This window comes from Colius striatus, chromosome 2 (genome assembly GCF_028858725.1).
Source record: "Colius striatus isolate bColStr4 chromosome 2, bColStr4.1.hap1, whole genome shotgun sequence".
In the NCBI taxonomy this organism is placed as follows: domain Eukaryota; kingdom Metazoa; phylum Chordata; class Aves; order Coliiformes; family Coliidae; genus Colius; species Colius striatus.
In genome coordinates, this window is record NC_084760.1 from 19,567,463 (window position 1) to 19,591,772 (window position 24,310).

The 24,310-nt window shown below is 37.7% G+C and overlaps 1 protein-coding gene across 1 annotated transcript in view; it reads left to right on the plus strand.

Moving 5' to 3' along the window:
- EYS (eyes shut homolog) overlaps positions 1 to 24,310 on the plus strand; it is a 900,402-nt gene that overhangs the window by 735,028 nt on the left and 141,064 nt on the right. Inside the window, exon 39 of the mRNA XM_061989098.1 lies at positions 9,687 to 9,840. Coding sequence (XP_061845082.1) covers positions 9,687 to 9,840 — 154 coding nt within the window. The remainder of the gene's footprint in view (positions 1 to 9,686; positions 9,841 to 24,310) is intronic.

Consider the following 24,310-nt stretch of genomic DNA (forward strand, 5'->3'; position numbering starts at 1 on the left):
TTTGATTTTATCTCTACTTGTTGGAAATGCTTCTTGATCTGAAAATTTACAAAACTGAGGAGGGATGGTGGTTAGAATAACTTTGAAATGCAATTTGTACCATTGGATGATGTTTGCCTAGATTACAGCTCAACTATTTCACACATAGTGAATTTGCTGATCTTTGCAAACATCAAGTGTGCATTTGTAACGGAAAATCACATTCCAACTCTTTCACTATCTGTGCTTTCCAGTAATTACAAACAAATCTAAAATAATTTCTCCTCTATTGCATTTTATACAGAGATTACACAAGCAGTATATCCTCTCCTGTTTGTTTCCATCCGGCTAAGGCAGAGTTACTAAGCTTTAGTTATTAACAGAAATTCCACACTTCCATTCACAATCATCATTTAAAATGGAAGTGCATGGAAAAGCATATTAAACTTGGTAATTTTTAGGAGATCTCTCTGCCTTTGCTTTTATGTTTCTACACTTGTCACGTTAGAGCTAGACTGTATTTGGATGTATTGGGATTCCTAGAATAGTGTTGAGTTCTGATGGACAGCAAACTAACCATGAGTCAGCAATGTCCCTTGTGGACAGAGGTTCTGCTCCCCCTCTACTCTGCCCTAGTGAGGCTTCATCTGGAGTCCTGTGTCCAGTTCTGGGCTCCCCAGCTCAAGAGGGACAGAGAACTTCTGGAGACTCCAGCGCAGGGCCACCAAGATACTCAGGGGACCGGAGCATCTTCCTTATGAGGAAAGGCTACAGGAACTGGGGCTGTTTAGTCTAGAGAAGAGGAGGCTGAGGGAGGATCTTATTAATACTTACATTTAAAAGATGTATGTCAAGGGGATGGAGCAACACTTTTTTTTCTGTAGTGTCCAGTAATGGAACAAGGGGTAATGGACAAAAGCTGGAACACAAAATTTTCCACTTAAACATAAGGAAAACCTTTTTTACTGTGAGGGTGAGGGAGCCCTGGCACAGGCTGCCCAGAGGAGTTGTGAAGTTTCCTTCTCTAGAGGTTTTTAAAACCCACCTGGACGTGTTCCTGTGTGACCTGATTTAGGTGGACCTGCTTGAGCAGGGGGGTTGGACTAGATAATCTCTAAAGAGCCCTTCCAAATTTTGTCATTCTTTGAAAGAGTAGCGGGAGTACATTTGGGGTAAAGGGTTTTTATTTTAAAAGAAAGGCAAAATAATATCAGAACGAAGAGTAGAACTTAGGGAATTTTGCTCTACAGGGATTTGTTTCATAAACCCAAGCTAGTATCTCTATTTAATGAATTTATTATCATATTAAAAGCAGTCATTGTGGTTTTTCGAGGAGAAAAAGTAATACATAGTGTATACTTCATAATTTGTATCTTTTTCCTTGTCAATACAAATGAATTTCTGAGGAAGTGGATAGATGTTCAGCTACCAGTTCATAGTTTCTGTGGAAAATTTTTAATACCATATTTTTGAGGTGATTAAAATAATTTTGTTATAGCAGTATTTGAGCACTTCGCATTCTTTGGAACATTTATCTTTGTACTTTATGGAAATATATATGTTTGCTTTCTAGTTACCTATACCTCCATGCACTAGTCACAGCTCCTTGCTTCCTGTCACACACGCAAAGAGAGGGAAGAAGGGAGAGTCAGAATGCAGTGCTATGGGTTTTGTTCTCATCCTGACACTGAGCTGGGATAGCTCCAAGAATTTGGGATAATATTTAAATGATTTCTGGAAATCTTTACACTCACTTTTTCTTCATTGGGTCTCAGTAACCAGTCATACGTGCTCTCTCATTCCCCTTGTTACCCCTAAAATGGGGCTTTACCCGACTTGCAAGATTCCACAGTTTTAGTGAACAGGTTAATTTCTGCTAAGATTAAAAAAAAAAAAGGATAAAATTTGGACTTCTTCTTGGCTGTTGAAGTAGTGAAGATAGAAGTAGTGAAAGACTACATATCTTGCAGAACTCTGATACTATATCTAAAATTAGTTACATCTTAGCTGCACATTTCCACTTAGTCTTCCTCGGAGTCTTTTCCCCTTTCTGTAGCATGAATTTCTTCCCCTTAATTTTGCTCTTTATTTTTCTATGTCTCTTTGGTAATTAGATTCCCTTCCAAATAATACAAATTTTTGTTATGACTGTCCATATTAATATGCATATTTAGATTTACATTAATGTAAAATACAATGTTATATATACTTGTAAACCAAAAATATGTCCAGTGTTTGGGGAATGAATTCTATAAATATATACAGATTAGCTAGAATTTTGTAATTTCTTATTTCTGTAAGCAGGCACCAAGCTCTTGTGTCAGATAAACATAACTTCCTTCATGAGTTCATATGCTCTCTCTGTTCTTCCTTCATTCGTTTTTTTTTTCTCCTTACTCTTTTGTCTTCCTTTCTAATGACTTCAAAGAGAAGCTGCTGTTGTCAGCTGTGCTCCTGTTAATAGGAGTACAACTCCAGCTGCTGCTCTCTTGAAGCTGTGTTAACATCAAACAGCTGAGAAATGAACTGTCAACAGAAAGTTGTCTTGAGGCTAGTGCACTCATTAGGCACAAGGACTACAGAATTATTTAAAAGGACTTAATGTTCCTGACATTTTCATAATGTGTTAATACACAGATATGCACTATAGCTCCATAATTAAGTCTGCAATAAGTTTTACATGTTTAGAAAGAAAAAAAAAATCTTTGTCAGAAACTTTTTTAAAAATCAGAAAACAAACATTGATCTGCTTGCTTCAGGTGTATTTTACTAGAAAATATTTACACGTTTTGACATTTTTTTAAGTTACTCCACTTTCAGATCATTCATTTTACTAACACACATGATTTTACCAGCCAGTGATGAGGATATGTCTGTTTCTCTGGCAGATAATTAGTAAACATTTAATTAAAGTCTGAAATGTCACACAAGATGCTTTTGATATACAAATGCATTGGAATCAGAAAGTTTGCATAAGAAGAATATTTAACTCAGAATCTTAAGGCAAAATGTGAAAGGATTAAAACTTCACTTAGTACAGCAGCCAGTGAGAATGAAAAAAGAACTGTCTTCTTTTGTTCTTATTTATGCAACTGTTTTAAAAGAAAGAGAAGTGAAAACTTAAAACTACAGATATATCGCTGCAAAACCTTCTAGCAGTTAATGTCAACTCATGTAAGAAAAATAAAATGTGTGTATGCAGAAAACAAGCCTGATTATAGGCTGACAGGTAGAATATGAGAATCGATAGCTATGCTGGGCATAACACTATACAAAATTGCACCATATGGCTGTTGAAAAGCATTTTTTTAAATTTGATGCCTTTATTAGCAAAGATTTTATCAATGTTTGGTTACTAATGACTAACTTCTTTGTGGAGGCTGCCAAAAAAATATATTGTCTATTAAAAACATGGAGAAAGAGATACTACATATGTCACAGGCAAGGAAAGTAATCCAAGAACTGGTTTTCCCATCATTTTTAATAGCTTATAAAACATCTCATTTTAATATAAAGACAAATGTACTTTTCTTAATAATGATGTTTTTCCTAATTATTCTTGGTATGTATCAAAGAAGCATACAAATGAGAACAGTAGATGGACTAAAAATGTCTGAGCTCTTTGCAGTCACCTTACCTTTAAATTATTGGTAGAATGTGAGGAGATTTCTTTTCCAATATGTTTTTATATATATGCAATTCTTATATTTCTGTTAATAAATATTATCCATCATTTGATAAATATTTCTTTGCTGAATACAGTATTCCTTATTGATTTTACTGTTTTCTTGACTTAATTTCATCAACATGTCAAAGCAAATTCTGATATTTAGCCACAAAGCAAACTAAATTGCAAGTGGTCATGAAAAACTTTATAGTTATAAAGTTTTACTTTGTTATTTGCACTTTTAAGAGAGTCAGCATAATACTGTTCAGAAACCCTTCAAGGACAGATTGCTTGACTTCTACTATATATGGTAGTCTATAACTTCTGACAATTGGATTTCAGACATCACAGCCCATGTTTATAGCATTCCTTAAGGACACCAACTCCGTTTTCATAAGTTGTGCTCATAAATTATTTTTCTGTGCTCTCAGAATCTCTTTTCCCAGATCTACCCATATTCTGTTTACCCTACTAAAACTAAACATGGACATTTCAGGCGATTTAGTCACAGTCTGTTTTTCTGTTATTTCAGCTGGTATTCTCAAACAGAGCATTTCATGGTATCCTTCCTCTATGTTCAAAATATGATTTTGCTTAATAAAGCTTCATACCATAGCTTAATGGGAATTTAAATCTGTCTTTTTCTAGATAGGCAAACCTTTCAGCAGAGTGGTCACTTGCTTACCATCGTACTGATGTACAAATATAGCCTTCCAGCTTGCAGTTGCCTGTGAAAGAATGATTGCTGATGTCTGGTTTCTTTTATCTGATCCACTTACATAATCTCTACTCAGGCCAAGATAAGTTACCCCTAATATCAAACAAGATTCTTTTACTTTTACAGGTTCCTTGAATCTGTTTGTTTTGCTTAAGACTCAGTCTTTTCCTATGAAGACAACTTCTCATCTTATATACTAGGTAGCATCTGCTTTTTTACATTGCAAGAACAAAATTCTTCAGATGGACACTACTTCTTCATGCTTACTGTATGTCGTGGTTTAGGCCCATCAGGGAACAAAGACCACGATTAGCCTCGAGTACCGAAGAGGCTGAGAATTCCTCAAGGGCAGGGAGGCTTAATTGCCGCTTAAGGTTCAGGACCAAACAGACCAGGCCACTCGGTTTGGGGAAGAAAACAGAGAAACAATTTAATGCAACATCAACTAAAACATCCCCCAAAAACCCAAAACATAACCAAAATGAAACAACACAGAGTAATATATAAATGAAGAGTCCAATCAGCCTTTTTAAGAACACCTTCTTGCCACCCCTCCCCTCTTCCCGGGCTCAGAGCCCTGATCCCGGGGTTTTTACCTTGTCCCCCCCTGAACGGTTCGGGGGGGCAGGCAGTGGGGGTCTCAGTCAGTCTGCTCCCAATAGCTTCTGCCGTTTGTCCCTCCTCAGGACGGATGAACTCCACACCAGTCCTCCCTGCAAGTCCGTGGGGTAACTCACACGCATGGCAGCCCTGCACGGGCTGCTCCAACGTGCACTTATTCCAAAGGCTGCAGCTCCTCTCTGCCTCTGGTGTGGGGCTGCTCTGCGGCGTGCAGGCTCTCCAGCACGGCCTGGGCCATGGCCGTCTCCCCACACAGTCCCTCGCCCGTCCGGGCTCACTCACATGTAGCTGCTGGTAACTTTCAGTCCTGCCACGGATCTCCATAGGTTTCAGGGGCACAGCTTGCGTTCTCACCACGGCTTGCAGAGGAGTCTCTGGTCTACTGCTTCACCTTCCTTCCTCCTTCTCTGGCTGAAGGGTCCGCGTGGTCGCCTCCATCTTGTATCACTCTTACACCTCCTCACTTGCATTCCGAATTCCCGTCCCCTAAATAGTGCTGGCAGAGACGCCAGATTGGCCCAGCCGGGCTGGAGGTGGGTCTGAACCCAGGAGCCGGGGGAGAGTCCGCAAACTCTTTACCGGGTCTTCACTGCAACCCGCTCCCCCTGTTACTAAGCCAAAAGCTGCTCCTTGCTAAACCAGAACACTGTAGAAAAAAAAATAAAGGACTTGCCTTTCAAACAATCTTATACCACTTAGCAGATAGTATGAAGTATCCTATTAGTCACCTGGAAGTGTGACTTATAAGCACTCTCTAGACTGATGCAAAGCAGTAACACTTGTTGAGGTTTCAAGGAGTAATGCTACCTTTGGAGAGGCTGTCTCAAATCTTTTACTTTACTGGTAATAACAAGAACTTTTTTACCAGTTTTTACTGGTGGAAAATGTGAATGGACAGTCACTGAGAAATAAGAAACAAGCTGTTAATTCATAACTTCACTTCTTCAAAACATATTGTCAATATATACATTCACATCCCTCCCCCACTTCATTCTCTCAGAATTCATAGAATCACAGAATTGTAGCGGTTGGAAGGGACCTTTAGAGATCATCTCGCCCAACCTAATTGGAAGTAACTAGAAAATATGGAGGATGGAGAGAAGAAGATAAGGAAACAAATGGTGCAATATGTGCATATATCAGTTACTCTAAGGTTGAAAAGCAGTGAGTTTTTTAAGTGATGTGGCAATACGTTTTGAAAGACAATTTTCGGACTATTGTAGAAGCAAATTGTAGAAGCCAAAGGCATAAAATTCAGTCAAATTAAAATAGCTTTGGAGTTAATTAGGTATTCAGAATACAAAAATGTCTAAGCACAAGACTTTCAGTAGGTCATCAGGATTTGTAACAGACTGAAGAAATGCTGTACTGACTACAAAGCTGCTCTTGAGGAGGGAGTTTGTGTTGGAACTGTTTCTGCTATGAACGATACAAAAGCAAATGCTAAGGAAATTGCAAGAATCTGTTGCCTTTATCTGCTATCTGTTGCCTCTGTCTGTTTTTTTCTCAAAATCGATCATTTTCCCTGAGTAGATTTTCCAGTAAGTAGCTGTTTCCAGTATACCCACATTCTTGTTACTTTACTGAGTAAAAATGGAAGGGATGTTCTAAGCTGTGGTCAACTCCAGCAGTGGTAGCCCTGGAAGTCCTTCCTGTCCAGCTGCACAAAGCTAGTCCAGAGACTTGGGGATCTCCATCCCAGGCTGACAGACTGCTGGTTTCCCGTTGGCATGTTAAACCATGAAAAGTTAAGCACATATCGCAGAGACACACGATCATGTGCACACATGCAGACACACAGAGAACATGACACACATGGCTACACAGGCTGCCACAGACAAGGTATTCTCTTCAATAGCACCTGCCTAAGGACTCACCCAAAACATTGACTGTAGAAAGACAAATTCTCTCCTCTCGGACTGGTAGAGATATAGAAATCCACTAGTGAAGGCACACACATGACACATGCTAGATTCACAAACGCTAGCAAATTTATGGATCCTTCAAGTACCAGTACAGTCCCCTATGTACATCTGATACCCCTACCCAGATGCAAGGCCTTCTTATTTCTCCCACAGGTCCCCTACTTGCTGGCTCATGGATAGATGCATGCACTCACATCCCCATTCCCCAGGCACTCCAAATACTAGCATGGACCTTATCTGATGCTTGGACCTGAGGCCTCCTACTCACAGGTAGTACACCTTGAAGTTTGCTGGCAAGTAGAGTCACCTACACCCAGAAGCTGGCACAAGGCACACAGGCTGGGACCTGTAGTCCCACTCCAGCCACTGACACTGTCTTCACTCACACTAGTCAGTCCCAGCAACCTACAGCTAAGAACATCACCCAATCATCACCCAGTATCAGTAGCTGGTACTGAGACCCTCACTGGCTGCAATTGCTGGCACCACAGGCCACTATACTTGGTCTGACTCCAGTTGCTGGCCTTAGATTCACTCACACCTCTCAGCAATTACTGACACCTAGTCCCTGCAGCCCCCTGCACACACACCCCCACACAAACACATACTACTCTCTCTTAGTAGCTGTTTTTTGGGACACGTAACATGAGTACCCCAGTGGTTGGTGGCTGAGACCCCCCATCTGCTGCAGTCCCTGGTATTGAGACTCTCACTAGTTCAATTAGCTAACATCACAGGCTGGGATGCCTACACCCCCAATCTGACTCCAGTATCTAGCACTAAATCCTCTCACACTGTTCCCCTCAGTAGCTGGCACTTAGTCCTCGCAGCACTCCAATGCATGGAACATTGACTGAGATTACCCAGAGATATAGTTAAGACAAGATGTAGTAAAAAGACAGGACAGACTGCAGTGATCAGGTGCAAGGGTCAGTCAAACAAGCATGCTTATCAGTTTCATTTCACATGCAACCCTCTCCTTTATACCACTTCAGATCTGTTCCTTCTTTGCTCAGTTCCATTTGTACACATTGCCTCATTGGTTCGCATAGTTCCACCAACAAAACTCTCCCCCAGTATCATGGACACTCAGGTTTGCACCCTTCTCAATTGCAAAGTTTAGGTTGACACTCTTTGAAGTAATGCTTGAAGTTTCTTGATAGCCCATCTGCTAATGTGACTGACAAGGTTGGTTTCTTGTCATTGTTTCTGTTACTGTTTGTTTGTGATATCTGTCTTTTGCTTGTTTCCTTCCCCTTTTCCTTATCATTCCATTTTGACAGGATCCTCAATCAGATAATCTAACTGAAATAAGCATTCTCACACTCTGCATGCCCACACCGGTTGGTGTAACTGGCCAGGTTTGGTTCTTGCTACCATATCCATTTGTTGATCAGGTTTGTACCTCTGCATGTTTTGGTTTTCCTGTTTTCCTTACCATCCCATTTGCCAATGTTGCTGATCAGATAAACTTAAGGAAGCAAATGCTCTCTCATACCATATATGCTCATAAAAAGTTTATATGTATGATGTATGTGTTGTGTGCTTTTTCCCAAAGCAACTACAGACAATTGATAGGAGATGTGCTCCAGACAAGCTGGAGAATTGGATACAAATACAATTCTGGAACTGAGGGTTACAGATTTGTAAACATTACGATTCTGGAACTTAAGAAAAACATCATAATCTTCTGCCCAAATACTGCTGAGCAAAATACTGCTGTCCAAAATAATTTCCAGTTATAGCTGCCAGGTCTATTTTAGAAGCCAAACCATGTGTCATCCATCATTTATATACAAATATTTTCCTAGTGCAAGTAAAGAAAGATTGAGACATATCTATATATACAAATATCTAAATATATGTATTAATATACAAATACAAATATCTAAATTGTGGGTGTCAGGAGGTTGGAACATCCCTTTTTTCTATGGTATCTAGTGACAGGACAAGGGGTAATGGCATGGAGCTGGTACACAAAAAATTCCAAACTATTTCACTGTGAGGGTGAGGGAGCCCTGGCACAGGCTGCCCAGAGGGCTTGTGGAGTCTCCTTCCTTGGAGGTCTTCAATACTCGCCTGGACTCATTCCTATGCGACCTGATCTAGGTAGACCTGCTTGAGCAGGGGGTTGGACTAGATGATCTCTAAAAGTCCCTTCCAATCCCTACCATTCTATGATTCTATTCTATGATTCTGTGGTATTTTTTAAATAGCTTTTTATTCTTAGTTTGAACTAAGTAACACAGTATGTCTGATATTTTTAGGTAATTATTCTTCTCATAAAGTCTGAATTATATCCTTAATTGGGAAAGGTGAATTGTTTATAATCTTTAGACAGATTGAAAGAAAGAGGAAATGTTCTCTTATATGTGTATGTTCTATAATACAGTTTAAAAAGCTGATTGAAATGGTAAATCATAGCATTACAGTATTTTCATGATTTGCATTTGTCACCGTTGTTGCCTTAGAGGTACTGTTGGATATAGAGAAAAGTTCATCTTCAATTAATGCAAAAATCTCCATAAGGGTTATGCAACTACAGTGGTATAAAAGTAATTTTTTTTTCTCTTGGTTATTCTGTTTGACTTATTATCAGCTCTTGATACAGAATTTAATTTTATTATCATAATCACTCAGAGTCTCATATATGGATAGAAGACTTCTCAACATCACATAGGCACTATGACTGGCAACAGTATTGCAGTGGTGTGGAATACATTTGCAAGGTCCTACACTTTCAGAACTGTGACTGTCTCTATTTTCATTTTCAAAGCTAGTGAAAGGAATTTTGGAGAACAGTTTCTTCACTTGTATCTTGTGGAGGGAAGACCAACAGTTCGATTCAGCTGTGGAAACTCTCAGAACATTCTGACTGTATCTGTCAATCAATCCATTAACAAGGGTGTACTCATCCCTATCACAATAAGGTAAGAACTTTGGACCATGTCACAACAAGGAGTTTTAGTCTTGCATATTGAGCAATGAAATGTGACTTTGATTTTTTTTTTTACTATAAAAAAATCAAAGTCATATTAGAAAGCAAAATTGTATGCATATTTGGAAACTTTTTTCATAATGTACAGTCCTTTATTGAATATACATTTCAGTTCACACAGATTAGTTCAGTCTTTTGGAGAACTTGTAAGTCATTCAAACTTCAGACAATTTTATAGATACAGATGAAGTTAGTTTGATAACTGAAACAATTTAAACATGTTGGAGGTTACAAATGGGCAAATCATAAGTTGTGCTTATTAATGTGCACATTGAACATGTTGAATTTGTCATCAGAATTCTAAAGCTGAATATAGAACTAATTTCAGAAAAATTAAAAATGAGCTTGCTAACAGTATCTCACTGTGCAGTAAACTGTCATATCTATGTATGTAACTGTGCTCTCAGCAGTACTGGCTGACCAATATTGTCATTTTTCATCTAATACACATAATAGTTTACAGAATGGTTAACATAATTTTGAAAGAATGTTATTATCATGCCTTGGTGATGCAAGTTAGGAAAAAGGTAAGAATGAAATAAAATAGCTGTGTTATATTAGTTACATTAAAATAAGGGTAAAGTATTTAAGGTTAAATTTAAGAATATTTTTGAAAAAATTCTGACATCCATATAAAATTCTGGGTTTCCATGATTAAGATACTATTTTATTTATTACATAGTTGAAGTATCAGAGCTAATTACTGCACCTGTAAGCATTTATGATATGAGGAAACTGGACAAGTTATTAAGTTAAAGGTAGTTTTTTCCTTTACCAAAAAAAAGGAAAGTAAAAGGGTCTGAAGATTTCTGTATTTGCCTTCTAAATTGTTTCTATATGATGTAAATGTTACAAAATTCTAAAATGCTGCTGATGCCAGGAGATTTGATATTCTCAGTATATACAATAGGTTGATATGGGAAGAAGAGACTGTTGGGAAGGGTATTAGATTTTATGCTCACTGAGCTTATAAGTTTTGCCATATTCTTTTAGAAACAAACTTGTTAGAACATAAAACCTCATTTCATTGTATGGAAGGATTAAAGGATCTGCGATTTAAGAAACTGTTTCATTTCCATTGTATGTTTCTTCCCAGACACAGGTCTGCACATTACTCTGTTCCCTTTAAAACAGGATTGTTTTTTTTCCTTTTATTCTACATTAGTATTAAGGTCTAGTATTAATGAAGCAAAGTCACTAGGATACATTCAAATCTGATTACTTGTTAGCTGACAGTGTATTAATCTATCATAGGAATTTTGTACAAATTGTAAATGTATATGAAATTGATAGAGAAAACTCTATCCCTTCCTCTCAGTATGAGCCAACAGATAGAGATTTTTGTCTGTTAGAAGGTACTTGATAGAAGTATTTAGTTCATTACAAAAAAACAATTCCAAATTTATTTTTTAATCTCAGAGACCACTCGTTGGTCATCTGTCTGTACTGTATCAGCTCTGGTAGCATTGTCTCTACTTCCTAAGATTAAGATGTTAAAAAGCTATCGAAATTCCAAAGCTTAATAATATCTGAACAGTGAAAGCAGTTAAATGGCATTGAAAAGATCAAATCTAGTTTCATCTTTTTTACCTTAAAATTAACACTTGCATATTTGTGGCTTCATTCTCCATGTTATTACACTAAAAACAACTGTCAATTCAATTTACACATTACTTTGGTTGCTGGAATTTATACCACTATTTTTAAAACAGTGACATACTAAAGCTTACAAGGTGTGATTGTAGATTGTGACTGGCAGGGATTTACATGCATCTGAGTTTATGGGCTTGGCCTTCAAAATGAAGAACGATTATTCTTGTGAGCCCTTCTAAAATATAGAAAGAGCCGTATATCCTTCACTAAGCAGCAATAAAATTGCAATCCTTCAGCAATCATCTTTAACCTCTGCCAAAGAAGAAAGCAAACTTGTCAAGGCGTTTGTGGCCCCCTGGGATCTCATATCATAGGCTAAAATATATGAATCCATGACAAAACTGTTGATTTGTGTTCTCTTAGTGGCTGTTGAAGATAGATAACTCTATCTGTGTGTTTTACCTGCAAAATTAATTATGTTTGCTCCTGTAATGTAGAAAAAGATACAAAGGCTGGAATAAATAACTCTTTTGGTTACTGTTAGAAAACATTCGAATTAGAAGACAATATTTCTCTAAAATTTGAATTTGAATGAGTCTGTAAGATCACATTGGACAGATATTTCAGTCCTGGATGCAACTATGGCTCCAGTGGATAAGCAACATAATTAACACTACCAATAACATCTATAGAAGCAGATTTTCATCTTCTCAGTATTTTTCTTTCAAAATTTACCATATACAGCAAGCTAAAATATCCCCATAGTTTACAGCTACACTTCTTAACTATATGATTAGTTTCCTTAGATATGGATGCTTTTTTCAAACCTGATGAAGATTAAATGAGTTTTAAATGTTCAGTCATTGTGTTTATGGTCATTGTGAATCAGCAGCTTTATAGAAAAGAACAATAAAACTCTGATTACTTCCTTTTTCTGACTTGCCTAAAGAAACTAGGGAGATTTTACAATATAGTTGTATTCATTGTTTTAATTTCTGTTTATTTTAGAATTACGTGATTGCTTGTTTCAAAAATGTGCATTTGTTTGGGTTTAATTTTTTTAATTGAGATTGTATTGATCTACATAGTTAAAGCTTTGAGCATGTACTTGAGATGTCACTTGGATTGCTTTTATGAATTTATTCCTTAAAGTTCTTCAAAGGACATTAGTTCAAACACAGTGAATTCCATGTGTGGGTTCTGAAATGCATTTGCCTAGTGCAAAATTTGCTATGTGTTGTTTGTGGTTAAAGTGATGTGACTGTCACTGGGGCCAAATGATGTTTCTTCAATTCAGTGGCTGAAGGAAAGTACCTTTCCTTTAAAAGTTTAAATTGCTGTTCTAGACACCAGATTACAAAATTACAAAGTGGTAGGGGTTGGAAGGAATCTCTAGAGATCATCTAGTCCAACCTCTGTGCTAAAGTATGATTCTTTTCTGTTTGGAAGATTCTAGACAAGCATGGATTAAAATATTGCCATCTTATTCCTGCAGAATTGACATATTTTTGCTCTGGAATTTAATAAACATAGTGCCCATCCCCACAGTGCTTTATCATTGTATTATGTATATTAATATTGCATGTGTATTCCAAGTCAACATATCAAATTTAGCTGTTTCCAGTTTTTTGTCACACTTTAATTAGTGGTATGGATGTAAGCATTTACTCATGGATGAGAAGGGCACCTTTAGCTGTCCATAAAAGTCTTTATTTGTTAAATAAATTATTTTGCTAATATTGTTTGGCCAACTCTTGCTTAGACCATACAGCGATACAGAAGATAGTGAAGTTTATTATTTGGTCTTCATGCTTGCATGGCAGATGGCACATTCTGAACTGTGAAAGTCCTCAACATATGTTTGTACTTCCATATGGAAACTTTGGCAACACATGCTGTACTAAGTGCAAACTACATGATTATACTATCAATGTCCATGTTTTTACCTACACTTTCAATTCCTCCTTTTCCACAGAAGAGACGGTTGTTTGAACTGCTCTTACAAAGGTGTTTTTTTATTCTATATGCATTCTAAAAATGTATTTGCAAAAAGAATATGTTCATCACCATCTATACAATCTGTTGGGTCATTTTGAGTCATGAGGTTTATCTGCTTTATTCTCTCATCCTAGAGATATGAATGTTTTCATATTAGTGAATACTTTTAAGTCATCTTTTTTAGTATTTGCAGGTGCTAGGTGCTTTGCATAGTGTGCAAATATTATTTAAAAGTGCATTAAATCAGTAAACCAAAAATTTACTTATTTTCTGATGATTTACCATTGTCTCCAACATTACAGTTACCTAGAAATACAAAAATTTTTCACTCAATGAATTGGAAACATCTGAGCAGATCTTTGTAAATGTCAGTGGCTTTGGGTTTTAATAAGTAGATAGCATAGTTTATATTCATGATGAAGACATTTTGCTGTCTTTAAATACTCTTAAGCTTCACATTTGCAATACTGAGTTCCAACTATGCAATGAATAGGAAATGAAAAGTATTTTGGTACATGAGTTCAGCCAACTTGATGCAATATCACCATCATATTACCACACCTCCTCTTTCAAAGACATTTTGAAGATTAACAATGAAAGTAATCTGGGAGAGATTTAAAAACTATTATTCCATCATATGAATTTATAAATTGCTTAAGAAAATACAGTAGATGTGGTTTTGAAATGGAGTATCTTACATAGGGTATATTTTAAATTTTTAATTTAAAATCAAGCATACATGAATCATACTCATGGGTTGCATTGCATAAGACTAGAAATGTTGTAGGGCAACACATAGATTTAATAAATTTTGAATTAACTTTGTAATTACTTTTGGAAGGACTGTATCTACAACTAGACACATTTATATTTACAGCATTTTCTATAGAAATGCAAGTCTTGATGACTTGACATAAGTCTTAGGGGGAAAAAAACTACAAGTGACTTTCACAGAGATGATTTTCCACTAAAATTATCTGTAGTTGGTAGTTTATATATGGTCTTATCAAAACAATTGCAGACTCAGTTCAGTTTGTAATGTGTATTTCATAAAATTTTCATAACATTTACCACTATAGGGTAGGAAATTTTGTGCAATATATGCCTGTATAGTGTTTGCTCTCTGAAAACATTAATCTTGTTTTACATAGGTAAATACTAGTAAATACATAGGTAAAACATAACTACTTCTGTTATTCAGTCTCAAAAATAGTCCCACAATACACACATTATGTCAAAATAATGCTTATAAATTCTTGTATCTGCAATTAAAATTGACCATTCGATGGAACATTAGAATCAACTAGCAAAATTATTCTGTGTTGCCTGCTAGCTGAAACAACTCAAATAAGAGAATGGATTCTTAAGAAGAGTACTGAAAATATTACATTTGTTTTTTGTTTCAATTTTAGATTTTGTGTTTGAAGAGAGTATGCAGTGTGCTTAGAAATATATGTCACTTTCTGAAGCATGTTTTTTGCTTTCATTCAGCAACACTATTCAGTATTTTGTCAGTGGTCTGACAAAGCCAACAAACCAACTGCCGTGGCTATTCAAGCTCATTAGCTACTCACTTGAAGAGCAGATGTTTGAATTCCTGTACCCTTCATGCTCTGGTTTAAACTAGATCTTCTTAAATTAGCTGACTTTACAGGAATATATCAAGGACACAGAAACATAGAATCACATGATTGTTTACAGAATCACAGATTGGTAGGAGTTGGAGTGGATGTCTGGAGATCATCTAGTCCTAATCTCCTGCTAAAGCAGGTTGCTTTGACCAGGCTGCACAGGAATGGGTCCAGGTGGGTTTTGAAGTGTTCTGGACTCCACAACCTCTCTGGGCAGCCTGTGCCAGGACTCTCTCACTCTCATAGGAAAGAAGTTTTTCCTCATGTTCAAGTGGAACTTTTTGTGTTCCAGCTTGTGTCCATTATGCCTTGTCCTGACATTGTGCACTACAGAAAGACAACTCACCCTGTCCTCTTGATATGATCCCTTTAGGTATTTGTAAGCATAGATAAGGTCACTTCTCAATTTTCTCTTCTCCAGGCTAAACAGCCCTGCGTCTCTCAGCCTTTTTCTCATCAGAGAGATGTTCCAGTCCCCTAATCATTTTCATAGCCCTGAAGGGTTTAGGTTGGAAGGGAACTCTTGAGATCGTGCTGTACAACACTCTTGCTCAAGATGGGTTACACAGAGCACGTAGCACCACGTTCAGATAGATTTTGAATATCTGAAAAAGTCTCCAGTCCCTTGTTCATTTTTGTGGCTTTTTGATGAACTCGCTCCTCTAAGTCTATATCTTAGTCTAAGTCCAAATTTTCGCATCTCTGTCTTACCAGATTCATAATCAGATAGATTATGTCTCTTTATTCATATCTCTAAGCACCACATCTACATGCCTTTTAAATATCTCTAGGAATGGTGACTCTACCACCTCCCTGGGCAGCCTGTGCCAGTGTTTAACAACACTCAGTGAAAGTTCTTCCTATTGTCAAATCTAAACCTCCTCTAGCACAACTTCAGCCCATTTCTTCATGTCCTATCATTCATTATTTGGGAGAAGAGACTGGCCCTGGGGAACATGACTGGTGACTGGCCACCAACTGGGTTTAACTCCATTCACCACTACTCTTTGGGTCTGGCAATCCATTTTTTTGCCCAGCTAAGAGTATATCCATCTGAGCCATGGGCAGCCAGTTTCCACAGATGAATGCTATGGGAAACAGTGTTGAAGGCTTTACTAAAGATGTGTAGACCACATCCATAGCCTTTCCCTCATCGACTAAGAAACTCACCTTGTCATAGAAGGAGATGGAGTTAGTCAAGCAGGATCTGCCTTTCATAAATTCATGCTGACTGGGCCTGATCACCTGGTTGCCCTGTTCATGCTGTGTGATGAGACCCAAGATGATCTACTCCATAACTCCCCAGCACTGAGGTCAGGCTGATAGGCCCATTAAAAATTTTTATTTCTCATTTTGAAATGTAATTTTGTTTGCCTGCAGGCATAACTCTGAGAACTATGTAAAATATTAATCAATCACCATAAAGATTTGAGGATTTAACTTTTCAGTAATGTACAAGACACACAAAGAAATGGTTTATGATGATGAGATAAAAACCGTGAAATATTTCTGAAGCAACCTTTGTCTTGTCAGTGGTAAGTTTTACATGAATCAAGCTTTATATTTTGTATATTGACTGTCTCAGTGAGAGTGTCTGGAGAGTGTAGTGGTGGAATGGAAGAGTTTATTAATCTTTCCATTGGTTAAGGTGCATTCCTGGCCAATAGTTTTGTTAAATTTTCACCATTGTCCATCTCTAAGGTAGAGGATTATATTTTAAAATAATGAAGAATGCTTATATTCTCAGTTTTGACTAATGTTTTATTACGTCCTTCTTTCTTAAGATAAATCAAGCATTTCAGTAATACCCCTCATACTCTGATTTTCATTGCTGTCAATTCTTGGTTTAAAAGAAATTCTAAGTGATTGAAAACAACATATTTTATTTGTATTTTTCCTACTAGAATTGAAATCATAAAAGGAATAGGACTAATGCAGGATGCACGAACTTTAGCATATCAATATGTTTAAACAGGACCAGATGTTTAATGACCATGGTAATCTCTAATGTATGTTCAGTATTTCATTTTTATGCATAGGAAAAATATGTTGGTAATTAGATATGTGAATAGATTGGTTTTTTTGCATGCTGTAAACTTCTCAAAACATGACTAAGGTATTGCAGTTTAGAGTAAAACTAAAGTAAGTAATAGCTAGTGTAATTTTCAGAATCAAGAACAAAAAGAAAATCTCATTTTCCAAAGAAAGCTCTAGGATTAATAATCACATTAAAGAAAAAAATTTCAATGCAATGTTGGTAGTTACAATAGTTATTTATTACTTTCTTAGTGACTGATGTTGCTAATAGCTGTTGTTAGTTTATGCGATTTTACTGAGGCTCAATGTCACAATGTGCTGGATCTTCTAAAGACAATGAGCTGCCAATTCACCATAATTAAGTTATACATTATAAAAAATAATGAATGCACGTTATTACCTTTTCTTTTTAGATTTGACTTTGTGTTACAGTTTTAAAATTCCAAGTTTTAAAGAATCTCTCTGTTTCTGCAAGATAAATGATAAGACTAAAGAGCTAATAGTCTGAATAACCAAATTCCCATTTTCCAGACACAGCTGCTTTGAAAGTTCTGTGCTTTGCCTTTCAGCAATGTTACAGCTAAAGTATTTATAAGTGTTCCTTTTACTATATCACGGAAAATCTAAATTGCATTTAACCTAAATTGCCAGAATTTTGCTAAGTTCTTTAGAACTCTCCCTTCAAGTATTAGAGAAGACACTAATGGTGCATCCTGATCCATTCAAGTGTGCCTTAGTCCTTTTTTTCCTGTGTGCTGCATAAAGCATGGTGTTCCAAGTACTGTTGATGTGATTGCTTTCTCACTGCAGCTTCTCTAGATAGATAGTTTCTGCTTCATGATGTCATGTGATTCACTTTTTCATCTTCTTGTTGCTGGGTGAGACTCCATGAAACAGACAGCAAAGATTTTAAAATGCTTGGCTGTTCCTTCTGTTCCAGAGAAGCAGCAGAATGCAGAGTTCTCTGATCTGCTTGTCAGGAAGAACAGTTATTTCACATATGTTATAGTGCAAAGAGATTTCAGTAATATTGAAGATATATGTTCTACATGAAACAATGCAGATGTCTGTTACTTGAAGGAAAAAGGAGTAACTGGATTTCAGAACAAATAATAAATCATTAAAATTCAAGATATTTTGGTGCATTGACAATAATCTTTTATATACTTCCAATATTCTGAAAATGTCAATAGTTATTTATTTTTAAATTATATAGAATTCAGAGAAATTCATTAGCTTGTCATCTAGTCACCCAGTCCTTTTCAGACTGGTTTCTGTTAGTTTGGCACAGCACATGGAACTATGGCAATAGAGTATATTGCCAAATAACTTAAAAAACTGCCATATTGTATTTGTCCTAAGAAGTGAGATGATAGTAAGTGTTTATGCCACTGTATTTTTGAGTTCTGAAGAGCTAAACCAAAAAGCATCTGTGAAGGCAAAGCATTTTTTTAATTCTCTTCCTCAAGCCTGTTGCTGCTTAAGTGGAAGATCAATACAGAAATAAAATTGGTTCAGTGTGATTGTAGCAATTTGCAATTCTCAACAGGGTTGCTTTAGCTGAAAGTAATAGGAACTGCTATTTGCTCTGTAGATACTGAAAATCAGTAAAACTTTAAAACCAATAGGCAGCTAGCCTTTGCATGAATGTCCAAAAAAGGAGTAGTGGAGGAAAGGGGAAGGAAATTTATCACCTGACAAGCCAGTTTAGATCCCTTTGATACACCTCATGAACTCCAGTAATTGTAGAGGAATCAGAGAATAGGTCTCCACAAACAATGAAACAGGCAGTGAAGTCACACAGTCGAGACTGCTGAAGGATTAGTTGAATTTTCTCCTCAGTGCTGAAGAGAAAGGAGTATTCATCTTGGTCTAGGTGATCAGCTCCTAGCTTAACAGCCAACGTGGTTTTAAAGTTTGACCTGGCTTAGCCTGTTACTTAGTTTGCATGGCTCTAAAGTGATAGTAGTACTTACCTGTCTCGGAAAGATGTTCAAAAGATTAAGTGTCCCGGGTCAAGTTAAGTACTTAAGCACATATCTCAAATTACATTGAGTTCTTTGTGCATGATCTATATTTTGTACTACATTCAGTCCAGCTCTGTGACCCAAAATCATCACAGGACCTCAGGTATGCTAACTTGGAATCTCCATTTCATACAATTCATTGGAAATCCTTTTCTCATGGTGGATGGGGAAAGGAAGAAACAGTGATGTTTGTTGTTCTGTTTACTATTATTTTTTAATATCATTTTTATAACTTCTTGCTTTCTAAGTGAATTTTTGCAAGATATTTAATATATAGTTTGCACATATGCAGAGAAGGAATGAAAAAAGACATGAGACATCTGATTGTTTCAAGACTAGTCAGTTTAGGTCTATTTTTACATACTAGTAGTGAGAAAATTTGGTGCTCTAAATTGACTTGATTAAAGAGATTATTGAGTAAAATTTGCACATACATCTGTTAAATAGTCATCCTTAGGAGTCAGATTCGAGAGATATGTGAGCTACATCTTTCTGAAAAAAACTAATTTAAGGAACACAGGAAAGAAAGAAGATATTTCTTTCCATTTGACTGAAGTATACCAATTATGTGACTAACTGATATTCTGGAATATAGTTAATACAGCTAGGAAAAGCTGTTTTATTCATTTCTCCACCATCTTGACAGTACTTTTTATCCATTTCTTAGTTTTTTGAAGCACACATTGACCTAGCTTTTTATTAGACCAAAAACTATCCATGAAACTTTCTTCTCTGCCTGTTCACCGTTGTATGCCACTTACCTTTCATCCCACTCTCTTTAGTGTTGTTGATCTATATTCTATGTAGCATACCTTCATCTGAAGATGCTTGCTTATGTTGTGACTGCTACTAGATCTTGTCCTTGGCAGGGCTGGAAATACAGGGTGAAATAAAAATGCACCTCACTGGCATCTAATTGCAGATGAGAATTTAATCTGCACTGTTCTCCACCTAAGAGCCTTGTCATCTTATTCCCTCATCCTCCATGACATGTTGAAGAGAGGGAGTGTGAGAGTGGCTGGGTGATCATCTGGCAGCTGACCAAGGTCAACCCATCACAGAAGGAACTGTGAAGTGATATAGAAAGTGATTTTTCTACATTGCTTGCATACCTAGTCATGTGGGCAAAACTTTGTAATACATATGTGACTTCTGTAGTTTATTTAAATTATAACCAGTGTTTCCTTGTATTGGATAAGGTTTTATTCTTCTGTTGTTCAACAGAAGGTGAGTGTATTGTAGAATTCTTGTAGTCACACTGTAAGTGTTAACATATACTGGACATAGAAAATAATTAATGTCTATCGCTACTGGTGCTATTTTCTTTCCAGTCATGAAAAACATCTTGCTGCATTAGAGGGTATTTCAAGATACAGTGACTACTTTAATATAGATTATAAACAGGTTCTCAGGAAACGCTGCATTTCACTATGAAGTGACAAACATTTATGTAAGGTAAATCTGCATCTGAGCTCTCAATCCAAGTGAACTATGTTAAACAGGCATGTAATGTGGAAGTTTGGAGTACATTAAAATAAAAATCTTCTCTGGGTTGTGGACTGCCTTTTCTAGAGGCATTGCTCAGTTGCATTATTACACATTTGCTGTACATTTCCCCATTTGGGAACACAGTGCTGATATAGCACCTATTCATATCTGTGCCTTGGGATATGTGTCCCAGTGGTGTTTCTTCTACAGCTTCTATGAGGTTTGCAGTGCTGGTCAGCCTTTTGCATTGATGCTGTATATGGCTTCCCGCTGAACTGATAGATTTTAGCAAAAACACCAGGAACTAGGGATCTATACATTGTCACAGAAATTGTTTATCCCCCCTACAGTTCACATTGCCTTGTCAGAGCTGCCAACACCTAGGGGACTAGTAGTAATGAAAGATGTGGATGTGGGAGCTATAGTGTAGCATGCTGTGTTGCCACTAAATTACTCAGCAGCTGTTCCAAACACCTTCAGAAAATGCATTTTCTCTTGCATTTGAATACATTTTATGTAAATCTGATAGGTGGTTTGGCCCCTGGGTTTTGTTCCCAGTACTGTCATAAACAATCTTCTGCAACCTCTTTTGTTCACCCATCTGGAAAATAACAGGATTATACTTGCCTGCCTTCTGGGGGAGGGAGTAAGATTTACTCAATGGCAAATGTTGTGAAAAATACAAATCTAAACACCAGTCTGTGGCTGACATAAGACAAAGCATGTGTCACACATGAGTGATTTAGACTTTGTATCACTTAAAGAAATATCGACAAAGGTAGTAGGGAAAGTTACTTTAATATGAATTTGTAAAAGTTTGATTTTACACAGTTTGATGATGTGGTGGTTTAGCCTGGTGTCCACCAAGTCATAAAATCACTCCCCCTCCCAAACTGGACAGGAGAGAGAGAAATATAACTAACGACTTTTGAGTTAAGGATGGAGAGATCACTCTGCAATTAGCGTCTTGGGCAAAATAGACTCAACTTAGGGAGAAAAAGATTTGATTTATTAAACAAACAATAAGAGCAGGGAGATGAGAAATAAAGGCATCTTAAAAACATCTCCCCCCATCCATCCTCTTCCCAGGACTCCCTTTCCTTTCCCCCCAGCTATGCAGGGGATGGAGGATGGGGGTTGTGGTCAGTTTGTTACAGATGGACTTTGCCACTGCTTCTTCTCAGGGGGAGGCCTCCTCACACTTCCCACTGCTACACTGTGGGGTCCCTCCCCACGGGAGACAGTCCTTCACAAACTTCTTCAGTGTGGGTCCTTCCCATGGGCTGTAGATCCTCATGACTGCTCCAGCATGGGGTCTTCCATGGGGGTAGCTCCTCACACCCTGACCCAATGTGGGTCATCCACAGAGAGAACAGTCCTTCAGATACCGACTAATCCAGCATGAGTCCCTCACAGGATCACAAGTCCTGACAGCAAACCTTCTCTGACGTGGACTCCTCTGTCCCCACGGGCACTCAGGTCCTGCCAGGAACTTACTCCAGTGTGGGCTTCCCACAGAGTCACAGACTCCTTCTCTAGTGGTCCCTTCCAACTCCTGACATTCTATAATTCTGTAATTCTGTGATTGCTATTTATAAGATCATGAGATGACTGATATAATATCTCTACATTGTGGCCACAATCCTTGTCAGGTGACTCATCTCCCAGAATGGGCTATGACATTGACAGCTGGAGTTGATGGTACCTTTCCCCAGCAGCAGGAGTTCAAATACAATTAGGTAGCGCTTAATCATCCTAACTCACTGTTCTTGCAACTAGAATAATAGAGTACCAGATTGTCTCGACTCACTGCCTTAGTAGCCAAGATGGGAGAGTGCCATGTATTCTTAGTTTACCACATGGGTAATCAAGAGAAAAACATAATGTTGATTGGCTTCGACATAGCAACAGAGCCTAGGGAGGGGGGTCTGCACCATCACAGCACAATCTAACCATTTTTTTCCTTGGCTGAAAAGCACTCTATCTGAACCAGGAAGAGAGGAAGAAGTTTGAGATTACATCTGGAATATTGTGCCCAGTTCTGGGCCCCTCAGTTCAAAGATGGGGCTGCTGGAGAGAGTTCAGCACAGGGCCACAAAGATGATGAGGGAGTAGAGCATCTCCCTTATGATGAAAGGCTGAGGGAGCTGGGGCTTTTCAGTTTGGAGAAGAGGAGTCTGAGGGGTGACCTCATTAATGTTTACAAATACGTAAAGGGTGGGTGTCAGGAGGATGAAATGAGGCTGTTCTCAATGGTGGCAAGTGACAGGACAAGGAGCAATGGGTACAAGCTGGAACATAAGAGGTTCCAAAGAAATACTAGGGAAAACTTCTTCACTGTAATGGTGAACTTGAACAGGCTGCCCAAGTGGGTTGTGGAGTCTATTTCTCTGGAGACGTTCAAAAATCACCTGGATGAGTTCCTGTGTGACCTACTCTAGCTGGTCCTATTCTGGCAGGGGGGTTGGACTAGATGAGCTTTAGAGGTCCCTTCCAACCCTTAAGATTCTGTGATTCTTCCTTCACCTTTAACAGAAGTACATACCACTTTGTCTTAGTGAATTTATTTTGATTAAATACTCCTATAATCTGTCTGTAGAATCTGCTTTACTTCAGATTTCTGACTGTATTTCATGTAGATAGTGAGCTTAACACTTTTATCATAACACTTTGTGAATGACACTTCTTCAATTCCCACGTAGAGCAGCATGTGTACAAGTGGTTTCACTGAAAGCAGAAGGTTGAGATCTGTAAGACAAAACACACTCACAGCAACACGAATGGAGTTTGTAGGTAGCTTGATTGTGACAATAATCTCAGCAGCAGCATATGCCAAATGTATATATATGTTTTTCAATTTTTTAACTCTGTGTTGATGCACTGAGGTTCTCACAGACAATGATGCAGTTTTCCTGTTCTTTCTTTTCTCAGTTCCTGCTCCAATGGCTAAGAATGCTTTCTAAAGCCTCTATTATTTCATATGGTTCCTCTTAATGTCTTTAAGACTCAAATTTAAGGCAGAAAATTATTCTCTCATCCCACTCCGTCCACAGCCTCTCAGAAAGAGCAACCCTTCTCTTCCAGCTTTTTGTTCTTAAAAACTGATCACTGAGACACCCAGTTGGCTCAGCCCCAGAGATGGGTCTGATTTAGAGCTGGGGAAAGTTTTGAGCAACTTCTTAACAGAGATCACCATTATATCCCCTTCTTCCCTGTTTCCACAAACAGCTCCATATAAACTCAACCTACTGTCAAAGTTAAAAAGAAGCTTAGATCTTGGAAAGTCCTCTCATTCTTTATAACAGATTCTGTTGATTTTTACTTTGATGAGTTAATGTGTAGAACAAAAACTTTATTCAAAGACATGTAATGTGTGTGTGTGGAGCCGCTTGTGCTTAGTAACAGGAGTAGGGAGCTGCAGTGCTGCCTCCATAAACAGTTCTCAAAACTTCCCCCAGGTCTGAGTTTTGGACCCACCTCTGGCATCACTATTTAAGAACAGAAATTTCTGGTGCATAGTAGGAGGTGAAAGAGTAGGGCAAGATGGAGGTGACCACATGAATCCTTCAGTCAGAGAAGAAGGAAGGGAGGGGGAGCATCAGACCAGAGGCCTCCCCCACAGCCTGCA